The 12094-nt window shown below is 32.7% G+C and overlaps 1 protein-coding gene across 1 annotated transcript; it reads left to right on the top strand.

The window, feature by feature from the left end:
* Window positions 1-1337: 1337 nt before the first annotated feature.
* On the top strand, window positions 1338-3112 carry LOC108379369 (vacuole membrane protein 1-like; the record flags this gene model as incomplete). The annotated part of the gene is made up of 3 exons (XM_017635713.1): window positions 1338-2593; window positions 2651-2932; window positions 2995-3112. Coding segments are annotated over exons 1-3 (768 nt in total), but the record flags the coding sequence as incomplete, so codon positions are not given.
* Between the last annotated feature and the right edge of the window lie 8982 nt (window positions 3113-12094).

Here is a 12094-nt window from a genome sequence, read left to right as displayed (position 1 = left end):
CACGAAAGCGTTTTCCTGTATTTAAATATAAATACATATTAGGGTGTTTGTTTGTGGCCTAAAACTATTAATCTGCATATATATGTTGTTAAATATTTTGTGGTTACTAGTTTTTACCGATTTCGATTACGTGTTAAATTGGAGAAGTATCGTGAATTAAAAACAGGCGCGACGAGGGTGAAAAATTGATTTTCCCTGGGTTTTGTAACCTTACAAATGCCGGAGTTGTTGGATCACCCGTAAACTATATCTGATATGTACAAAGTTATATTTAGGTATGTGTATTTCCTCCCTTCGTGCAGTAATAAAATGCACTAAAGCAAGCTACGGTGAGTCAAGTAGACCGTTGTTAAGCCGCCAAGGATAATCTTTGGCGTAGTCACGCTAAGTATGGCTCACCATTCTTTTTCTGAAGAGCTCTTGCAAGTCGTGTTTTCTGTATCTGCAAGCAAGTGCAAGTAAACATTGTAAATTGTTACCACGTTGCTGTTGGTGACGCTTGCTCGACAAGCTGCAATGTATGCAGTTTTATATGTACCTATGATATGATACCTATGTATGCATGCACGTAGCTAGACATTTTACTAAATGATTATCGAGGGCGGATCGTGTAGAACGGAAGAGGTGTAATTTTAAATATATACATACATACATACATCTTGCTATGAAGGTGTGGCATGCTGATTGTGAGGATGCCATTAGTTTACATCTTAGGAAATCGTGTTAAAATTGGCATTGGCAAAATATTTTTCGAGCGTCCGCCAAATTTTCTGTCTTTGTACATACATTCCAACGCGCATCCATGTATAGATGAGCCTTGATACATTCGTAGCATGTCTTACATGTGCTAACGGCCCAAAAGTGCCTCTCATTTGTTAGCCGCTGTTCGTTAATTTCGAGGCCGTTTTGGTTTTGACAATTTATAGTATGTATTGCTGCTTCGCTTCACTCGACGTATACATAGTATGTGGTTTCGTCTCATTGGTGCGCCGGTATTGCATGATGATCTCTTTTACAATTGTATTGTTTATTTAGTTCTCCTCTCTTTGCCACTAAATATTATTTTATGTTATATTGAGCGATATTCATATATTAGGCTTACTATTAAAAAACTTAATAAAAAAGCATTATATGCAAACCATTGTGTCACATGCACACACGATGGTTTGTCGCCTTGCATAGTCACTCTTGTTAGTGTGAACTATTTAGTTCAATCAACATGTAGGGCACCTCATTTGTCTTATTGAAGCACCAATTTTTAGCCAATGTAGCAAAAAATGTACCAGCAAAGCAAGGCATATATTTAAATTAAATACGCGCAGGGTAGGGACATAAATAAGTTCTTTGACGTTGGTGCTGTTCAAAGCTCATTTTCCGGCTGATTTTACCCCGGCAAGTACTAGTGGTGCTAAAACGGCTACAAATGCTAGGATGTCTGATACACGCTATTCTGATTTTTCGCTTCGCATGAATCATTTTACCTCTTGATGTTGAGCAAACTTAGTTTTATATTCATTGGTCATTAGTTTTATCTCCAAATGCTGATATGTATGTATGTATATACGGAAATCCATATGTCGGCAGCGGGTGATGTACTCAATGTATTTAATAAGAAGCTCTTGAATTACGATATCACTTACAGTATTTTGTTGCAATTTGTTCTGGCCGTAGTTCAACAACCGTCGCCCTTTTAATTTATGGTCAATAAAAAATATTTTTGTCGTTTATTAAATGATTGGCTTTTGTTGTTATTGCTACCCGATTTTTGTTATTTCCAACGTTGGTGCTAGGCAGTGCGTTTTAAATATAGTAAAAGTTCAAAGTACATCCCTCGTAGTGAAACTATTGGTTTATCTATCACATATTAGACAAAATATCTTTCCCCCTACAAAAAAAATATTCACGTTCTTGTCCATATGTTTGTTTTTAGATAGTAATTCATACGTGCATAAGATTATGACTATTAATCAGATAAGATGCTCGTCTGTACATTAGTTAAATTTGCTCAAACTAAATAAATACATACATATCTTAATTTGTATCTGAATTTTCTGTTTTTTTTCCAGCGCTGCTTGCTTTCCCTTCCTGTCTCACTATTCTTTCTGCATCAGTACTCTACTGTCTACTGCTCACAACGCTTTTTTGTGTTATCACTTAACTAAACACTTAACACTACTTTTCAACATTTTCGATCCACCTGCCTCTGTGAAATATTCGAATCTTAAATGTCACAACATTCGAAGAAGGATACGCCAACTAGCCGAAATCGCAAACAGCAGCAGCAGCAGCAAAATCAACAACAAAATGCTGACAGTGTAAAACAAAAGCCGAATGCTTCGGGCAACGCAATTACTGCGCACAGAAAGTCTAATGGCGGCACTCCTTGGACGAGTAGCGGCGCTTCGCCTTTTGGTGGCAGCATCACAACATCCACCTCTGCTCCGTCACTTATACGCAAGAAATCACAATCCAAGTTGCAAAAAGAAAAGGAGCGCTCCGAACGAGAAGGGATTGTGTTGTGGCGTCGACCCGTACAAACGGTGAGATATTGTGGCTTGGAGTTGGCCACGCTAGTGCAAACGAATGGCAAGCGGTACGTTTTGTGGTTTTCAAAATTTGTTAATATTTTAAGTAAATTCTTACCTTATAGGTTACTTCAACAACGTGGTCTACTCGCTGCAATCTTAGTTTTAGGTATGATCCTCAGCTTTATTTGTTACCTGCCTGGCCCACACCAGATAGTGTTGGACGTTATACGACGCAATACATGGTTCATCATATACTGGACTGGCTTAGGTGTTCTCTCTTCAGTAGGATTGGGTACCGGATTGCACACATTTTTGTTGTATCTGGGACCACATATAGCCAGCGTAACACTTGCTGCATACGAATGCAATTCGTTAAATTTTCCAAGGCCGCCATATCCAGATGAGTGAGTCCGCAAAATTTTGTAAATTAAAAAGCCACGCTATATCAATTTGTGTTTCTGTTTAGTATTATCTGTCCGGAGGAGCCATATGCAAAGAAACTACCAAATCTTTGGATGATAATGAGTAAAGTGCGGATGGAAGCGTTTCTCTGGGGTGCCGGTACTGNAGCAATCATCGCAATGGTATATTAAATAAAAAAATGGACCATCATCTGCGCGAATGGTTAAATGGAAACTAAGATGATTTAGTTAATATTTTTATTTAAATTGTGAATGCTACCTTACTTTAAATTATACAAAGTGTGTTTATTGAAGAAACTACGAAAACATAATAAACTAGTCCTAAATAATTTGTATGTATGCATGTACAAAAAACTAGGAAGAGCACATCGTGTGCAACCCCAATTTATTTAACATTAAACCTACTACACATGTAAGAATATGAGTGTGTTTTGTGTGCATTTATTTTCATGTTAACATGAAATGTATTTTCGAGTACTAAGAAAATGGAAAAGGTTGAATAAAAAGTAGTGTAGAGAAGCGGTGGCGTATAATAAATAAAAAAATAATTAGAAATTGAATAAACAAACAAAAATTAGTTTTAGATGCGTTGCTGTTGTATTTTAGCATTAGTTGCGTGATAAATTTTTAATTAAAATATAATAGATTCAAAGAAAAATGGAATAGTTAATATAAGTACATATACATTTGGCCAAAAGAAAACCTAACACAAAAACCCCAAAAGCGAAATAAAAAGACATTGCAAAAATTAAATGAAATGAGAATTCACAAAGAGTTAAAGAGCGCCAAAAAAGGCTTTACCAAGAAGTTGTAAGATTATANGCAAAAATTAAATGAAATGAGAATTCACAGAGTTAAAGAGCGCCAAAAAAGGCTTTACCAAGAAGTTGTAAGATTATAAAATTCATGTAAATTCAAGTAATAAACTATGTAATGTGAAATATTTAATAAATGATAAACCAAAATTGAACATTTGCATACTATAAAAATAAAATAAATGAATACATAAAAATAATTGCAGTTTTATTAATATGCGCATACGAACAAGGATATAATTTAACATTACTACATTATTTGGTTAGAAATCTCCGATCGTTTGGATCAGAAATGTGACTATATTTTTAAGGTACTAGTTGTGAACGTTAACTAGGGATTTAAGAATCGGGGATTAATGCTTAAAAGGTTCGATACCATATTTTTCACCAAATTTTTGTTTTTTTAGGAGATTTTTTTTACCAGGTACGTTATTTGATCAAAAATAATGATTATNTATTACTACATTATTTGGTTAGAAATCTCCGATCGTTTGGATCAGAAGTGTGACTATATATATATATATATACTAGTTGTGAACGTTAACTAGGGATTTAAGAATCGGGGATTAATGCTTAAAAGGTTCGATACCATATTTTTCACCAAATTTTTGTTTTTTTAGGAGATTTTTTTTACCAGGTACGTTATTTGATCAAAAATAATGATTATTTTATGATTTTTATTTTTTCGCTCATAGATAAGAATTGTTATTAAGNTAAAAGGTTCGATACCATATTTTTCACCAAATTTTTGTTTTTTTAGGAGATTTTTTTTACCAGGTACGTTATTTGATCAAAAATATTGATTATTTTATGATTTTTTTATTTATTTATTATTTTATTTATTTTATGATTTTTATTTTTTCGCTCATAGATAAGAATTGTTATTAAGTTTTATTTTAGGTTTATTCGCGTATTGATAGTTTTTGATAACTATCAAAATCTATCAGATTTTCGTGTTCACGTACACAAAAATCCAGCAAAGTAGGGGAATTGAGAGACCAAATTGACATTTCATTCTAATGAAAAGCTGCTAGTTTCTGCTGGAAAAATTTTTGCCAGCACGAAAAACAGCTGATCAAAGTAATCTGTTTTCAATTTATGAAAATATGGAAATTTATTTAGATGTAGATATTATTAAGATTTTTTAAGTTTGAAATAACTTATTAGNAGAAAAACAGCTGATCAAAGTAATCGGTTTTCAATTTATGAAAATATGGAAATTTATTTTAGATGTAGATATTATTAAGATTTTTTAAGTTTGAAATAACTTATTAGAACTGCAAATGTATCGGAAGAAAGCAAATACTCATTTACGCATGTTTGATTAGCAAATTGCTTTAGGAAAACTTTAAATTTATATTCATTTCATGTTTTCTGTTTTATGCTTTTGCATGTAAACAAAATTTCGATCAGTTGTACTAAAAACTTGCAAGTTTTTGCTGGTTTTGCGTTCGCGTACTTTTGCTAACATTTCTCTCTTTGAGAGAGAACAGATAAAAATTCATGAGAATTTTGCTGCTGACAGTTTTCTGCTGAAAAAATACGCGAATACACATTTTTTCACTTAAGAATAATGATCGTTCAAAAAACTCAAAAGCTATACCAGCATAATTTCTGACGTATCCTTTTCAGAAGCAGCGATAGCCGAATAAAACGAAAAAGTCCCAACATTTTTTGGTCAAAATTGCAGTCTTTATGACCTTCTAAATTTTATAAATAATTTTATATCTGCGAAAAAATAAAACTCAATAATAGTTATTGTTTTAAGCGAAAAAATATTGATTAAAGCAGCTTTAAATTATTTTACTAACAACACGACACGACAAAATCAAATTTTTTTCTGCGTATTGCACCAAACCATTTTTTTAAGAGATTAGGTCATAAGTAATTAAGTAATTTCTCCGTTTTTCGAAGTTAACCTTCGAAATCGAGAAAGGGGCCATCGAAGTTCGAAGTAAGACCTTTGGTAAAAACTTATTTTTAATAATTGGATGTAAACAACTAAAAAAGTAAAAATATAGACGTATTCATAATTTTGCTCTTATTTAAACGGTATACAACTTTTTTTTTGTGCAAACTATTATTGCAGGTGTTATAAGGGGTCAAAGGTCAGATCATCGAAAAATTAAAAACCGTATCTATATTTAAAAAATTTTGACCTGATTGGGGGTTTTCTTCAGATTTGCATATTTTTAAACCTCGAATATAAAAATTTGAGAAAAATACTCAAAAGTAAAAAATACCAATTTTTTCTATAAAAAAGTGATTTAAATAAAAAAATTCTCATTGGTAATATTATTGAATACTTTATTTAAATAAAATAGAAATTTTCCTTTAATTTTATGTATGACTTGTTATGTAAAAAATCAAAACACATGGTGTTTTTATCAAATCAATCGCATCAGATGTTGAAAAAAAATTGATAATAGTTCTCTTGGATTAAAAAATGGCCGCTCAAGACTATGAAGTCAAACTGCAATCGAACTTTTTTTTTTTGTGCAATAATATAAAAAGAAGTTTGTTAAATATAACTCTAATTGTTGAATATCACTATAAACATACACCTTCTTCCATATAAAAAAAAAATTGTCGAACATACTTTGCATGGAAAAAAATGCGGAACACCGTCAACAAAAAAATTGCCAAAAATCAACGGTAAGTCAAAGGTACTTCAAACTTGCACTTTCTTATAGTAAAATTTAATGGGCTACAAAACTGCATACCAAAATGATGTCTAATATGCAAATAAAATGTTAAAAGTTTTGGTCAAACATTGTAGAATTTTCATAAAGACTGAAATTTGGATTTACTATATGCTGTTTGTTAAGTAATCAGCTATACAAACTATATAATAAACATTAAATAAACTAAAGAAAAATAGCCAAGACTTTCTAAAATGTCGCGTCTCAGTTTTTATTTGGTTCACTGTATATGTAACAGAAATCGATGGCATAGAAAAATATAAGAAGACCATGTGCCTTGATTTTTTACATAATAAGTTACATACATATATATAAAATTAAAGGTAATTTACAGTTTTATTTAAATAAAGTATTCAGTTGTATTACTAATTACTAATTTTTTTGTTTAAAATATATTTTTTTTTTTATAAAAAAAGGTATTTTTGCTTTTAAATGTTTTTTCTAAAATTTTTATATACAAGGTATAAAAATATGCATATCAGAATAAGAAGAGGGTTTGATTACTTTTTTAATTATGACCCAGCCAAGTGCTGTACAGTGTAATGATTACCCTCCCTTTTTTACGTTTTTGTTGTCGGCATGTACAAACATATTTTTTCATACATATGTGCATCTAACCGCTCCAATAAATACTAATACCTAATTATAAAAAAGAAAAAATACGCCTAACAATGAAATTAATGCAGTAATGGCGCAGCCAGCATGTGACTTTATTATTGTTAAGATATCCCACAGTAAATACTAGTGACAAGTTATGACTAATAAATCAAAATAATTATAGCATCTACTGCAAACATGTGTATGCTATACAGTGTGTCAATTTTAATGCATAAAACATATGGCAGCATATCGATGGTCCTGTGCAATAACGACACAATTCAAATTTCTAAAAATAAAAACAGTTACTACTGTTAAGTGGCTCATGTCTCGAATCCTTGTCGAGCCCATGTCTAATCGTTTGTTCTTACTTTAGCAATCCTTGCTACTTACTTTAGTAAGGGGTGTAAATGGATTAGAAAAGGATTTGAGACAAGAGCCACTAAACAGTAATAACAGCTTTTATTTTTTGAATTTTGAACTGTGTTATTAATGCAGAGGACCATCGACTAATGTTAAGTGGCTGATGCCCCTATTTCTTTTCTAATGCTTATTACTTACTTTAGTGTACATATGTACGTGAAAAACCGCCTTGCAAATAAAAAAATTAAAAAAAATTCATTCCTCAAATTAAGCGTCCATCTAAATTAGTCACTCAACAGCTCAAATTAGCCCGCAAGTCGCCCAGCACCGAAACCCCAACAGCGCCACCATTATTTGGTTATATAAATAAATTTGCCTAAGGAGCTTGTTAATTATAGCAAAGTCACCGAAAAGTGTACAAAATTGTACGCTTTTTTCACTTAAGTCACAATTGACGGTTACTTTTGGCAACGTTTATTTCGGGTTGATGCGTGCGATGCGTCCAGTGATAAGGATAATAACTAATATACATGTGTAGTAATTTTTGTTGTAAAGGAGTCGGTATTGCAAGGTACATATGTAGATGCATACATACAATATGTATGTACATAGCAGGCATATTTGTATGCGGTTAAAAAGGTTAAAAACCACCCTCTTTTTCGGGTAGCCGTCACGCTTCAAACCAAACCAGTCTGTCTGCATTGTTGTTGTAGGCACCCCATCATGCCAAGGGTCTTCATCTAAAGTGATAAAGCGATAAATTGCTTAAATTTATCAGTTTATCGGCATTCTTTCATGAACACACCTTGGTTAATAATTGGACAAAATTATTTATTATTTAACTTGTCTGGCTAGTTACGTTTCATTCTTACCTCGTCCATTTTGCTAATTTGCTTTTTATGTGTTCGTAGCAAAATCGAACACCTGGCAGTCTGCATTTGCATTGCATTTTGCTGAAATTTATACGTTTATCCACCCAAATCGTTTGATAAAGTGATAAACTTTGGTTAAATAGATGTCCTTACAAATTTTGACAGTTCATTTATCAAAATTATAAATTTATCATTTTATCAAGTTTGTCAAGGGTTTATCACTTTTGATGAAGACCCCTGCTGTGCAACTGAGTAACCGACTGTCAAGGTAGTACCTATGTACATTAGGGTGGCCCAAAATTTATTTCCTGGAGCCACCCCCCAGATCCTGAAGAATTTCAAAAATAAGGAAGCACGTATTTTATTTATTTTTTTAAATCTTACAAAAATTAGTTATTTTAAGTTTTTATAACCACATCACGCACGAAGAGCTCAATGGACATGTATAATTCTTCTTTGCATTCTACTCGATGTTTTCTGCAGGTTTGTGGTAAAAATTTTTGAAAAATAAGGTTGCCAGATATTTGAAAGTTTAAAATTATTTAAAGGTCAATAAAATATTTAAATCTCTTTATCAAAACTAAAAGCGTTTGAAGATATTTAAATTTTTTTTTAACGGGGTTGCCAACTTTATAAAAAAATAGAACAATGATTTTAAAAAAATTAAAGCATACATATTTGATACCACAATACGGGTAGCACACGAAAGGTGTACGCATAAGCTTTGGACTAATATGTTTTATATAGGGTTGTCACCCATCTGTTAACTAAGATGAGGTAATTATGTCTTTGGTTTGAAACTCATATTTTACTTAACTGCATGTAGCATGATTTGAAAAATGGTTTATTATAGATAAATGGCAACCCTATCCAAAAATATATGTGAATTTAAGTATGTGTTTTCAAAAACCGCTGCTGGTAGTGCATAAACCTACCATTTGATACCCATATTGTGGTATTAAGTTAGCTTAAATTTATAAAGAATAGCCGTTGTTGTATCTTTTGGAAAGGTGGCAACCCCGTACAAACATGTTTTAAAATCTCTTCAACCGCTTTAGCTTTTAGATGAAACTTAAATATTTTATTGAGCCCCTAAATAATTTTTAATTTTCAAGTATCTGGCAACTCTGATTTTCAAAATTTTTACCACATTGAGCTGTTCGCGCATGATGTGGTTATGAAAATATAAAATAACTAATTTTTGTATATAACAGAAAGGATTATCGGTTATTAAGACAAACTTAGTGAAATTGTTAAGTGAATTAAGCGTCATAGTGTTATTTTTTGAAGACTTCTGAAGGGAAACAGTCTTATTCGATGCAAAAATATTTATTTTTAACGATTTTATAGCAATTCTACGAAAAAATTTATTTTCCCGATGTAAAATATAAGGGAAAATTCGAACGCCCAGCCCGGGTAAATTTTACCAGATTTTGAAATAAGAACAAAAAAAACACGTGTCTCCTTATTTTTAATATTCTTCAGTTGTGGGGGGTGGCAGCAGGAAAAATCAAAACAGTTGATTTTGCTATGTATTTTTGAGCACCCCTAATGCACATATTTATGTATTCGTAGCAGCATGGAAGCATGCATTGCTACCGGATGCCCTGAAGCAGCTAACTAGAAGGGGGCCTGTACAGTGGGGATATTCATAGAGTTTATTGAGACGACGGCATTCGGAGTAGCAAAAGCGGAATAAGCTGTTAATGTTAAGTTACGCTTTAATATGTCTTGTTGCGTTCTGTTATTTTATGTTAGGTTAGTTTATTGAATGTTATGTTATGTTATGCCGTGTTATTTTATCTTTTGTTATTCTATTTTATTTAACTTAATTTTAATGCAATTTTTTATATTATGTGTTATTTCGCAAATTTAAATTTTTTTCAATTCGTTCATATATTTCGCTGTATTAGGTGAACAACCCTATCGTTACTCTTTGTAATATGCCTCCTGTTATCCGTATTCGTTGGAGACACGAACGTGCTATGCCAACATGGCCGAACATTCATGCACATTTACCCCCACATTTACATACATACATATGTACATGCATTCTTACATTAGTGTTTGTGTGAATGACAGCTGTTTCGCCTTGTGGGGATGATAACGCACGCATACAATTACACTAAAAATCGTAGTGGGGTTTTTGGCACTAAAGCGATAGTGTTTCATTATGACAAAGATTTTCTTGTGTTACTGTTGTTGTTGTTGATTTTTTTTCGGCGCGTTCAAGTGCGTTCGACTGTGCAACAGGCGAGTGTATCGTCGGCGGCTCAGACTGGCAGCACTCCAGACACCGATTGTTTAGTTAGGCACTCAGTACATTGCCGCCGATTGAAGAGGGCGTATCGCAGACGCCAAATAGCGGAAAAATAGCAGAAAATGAGCAGAGAAGTAATAAAAAATCGCCAAAAATAGCAAAGAATATGTTAATAAGTAAAATGTAAAAGTAAATGTATGGAAGAGCTTTAAAATTATGAAATTAGGCGAGCAAGTTAGTGCTATTAATGAAAGTTGAAATAAAAAATATGATAACTTAAATGAAGTTTTAAAAAGTGTGAAACAAGTTAAACAAAAGATAGTGCTTGATTTAAAAGATTACTTAACCCTTCCACTGTGCGAAATACGCATTAGTTCGTATGTATAATCTACATGCAGCAGTATCCTTTTTGCCTGCACCAGCTGTAGCTGCGCCGAAAAATATACAATCATTTGAGTAGAAGCATACATACAAAAGTCCATGAGTGTGTGTATGTTTACGTGTGTGTGTAGCTTGCGCGACAACCACTTGTGAATATCGAGAAATATGTATGTACTATTTCATGTGAATTTTCAAGGCAAATATCACACAGCACATACAAAAATTCTTGAAAATATTACAACAATAGCAATAATATAATGTGCAGCAGCAGGAATAAGGAAAGAAAAACCGCTTCAAAGGCTATTTATGTGTAACTGACAACAGTTAACAGCAATGCAATGACACATTGTAGCACAGCTCCAACAACAACAAAAACAATAAAAATATAGACAATAGTAAATTCTCATTGCCGCCAACGCAACAGCAGGCTGTCAGTTATTTACACTGCTGCTGTCGCCGTAACCGCCAACGCCAACACCACAGTTATCGTTGCCATTGCTATCACTCCATTGAATATCGTTGCTTATTTACACTGAAGGAAATGGATTTTCAAAGCCACAACAACACAAGCGGAAATAAGTTTGTCTGCCCCAGCGACAGGCAACTGGCATTGAGAGCAAAGTAAATATATTTTGGAATTATTACAAATGAAATATATACACACATACACATTAGACCTCATTAGACCTACCTCAGCAGCAAAGAAAAAAGTTAGCTGTACATCGCTGTGTCTAAAGTATTTTTGCAAGGCAATTGCGAAATGTTGTTTTTTTTTTTGACCGAAACTATATTTTTCGGTGATGTCTACACATCGATGGCTGAGTGGAAGATCGACCTATCTTGGCAGGCAGTTCGAAAGCGACCTATCTCAGAAGGCATTTTTTTTCGAAGTTGCCTTGCCCAAATATTTTACGATTCGAAGTTGTACGGCGACCTTTTTTTTGATACGGTCTAATGTACATACATACATATAAAGAAATATAGTTATAAGGTAATTTGTACATTTGCAATTCAATATGCGTATAATTTAACCGAATGTTGAAAAATTAGTTCAGATACTATTACATAACTGAATCCCAGACAATTAATTAAAGCAAGGAAGTCACGATTTTGGAATTGTAAAGTTTGCCCAGTAAGCAATATGTACAATTATT

Source organism: Rhagoletis zephyria, unplaced genomic scaffold, assembly GCF_001687245.7.
Source record: "Rhagoletis zephyria isolate East Lansing unplaced genomic scaffold, Rhagoletis_zephyria_1.1 Rzeph_scaffold_16244, whole genome shotgun sequence".
Lineage (NCBI taxonomy): Eukaryota > Metazoa > Arthropoda > Insecta > Diptera > Tephritidae > Rhagoletis > Rhagoletis zephyria.
Note: the sequence above shows the minus strand (reverse complement) of the source record. Positions and strands in the feature narration are given on the sequence as shown.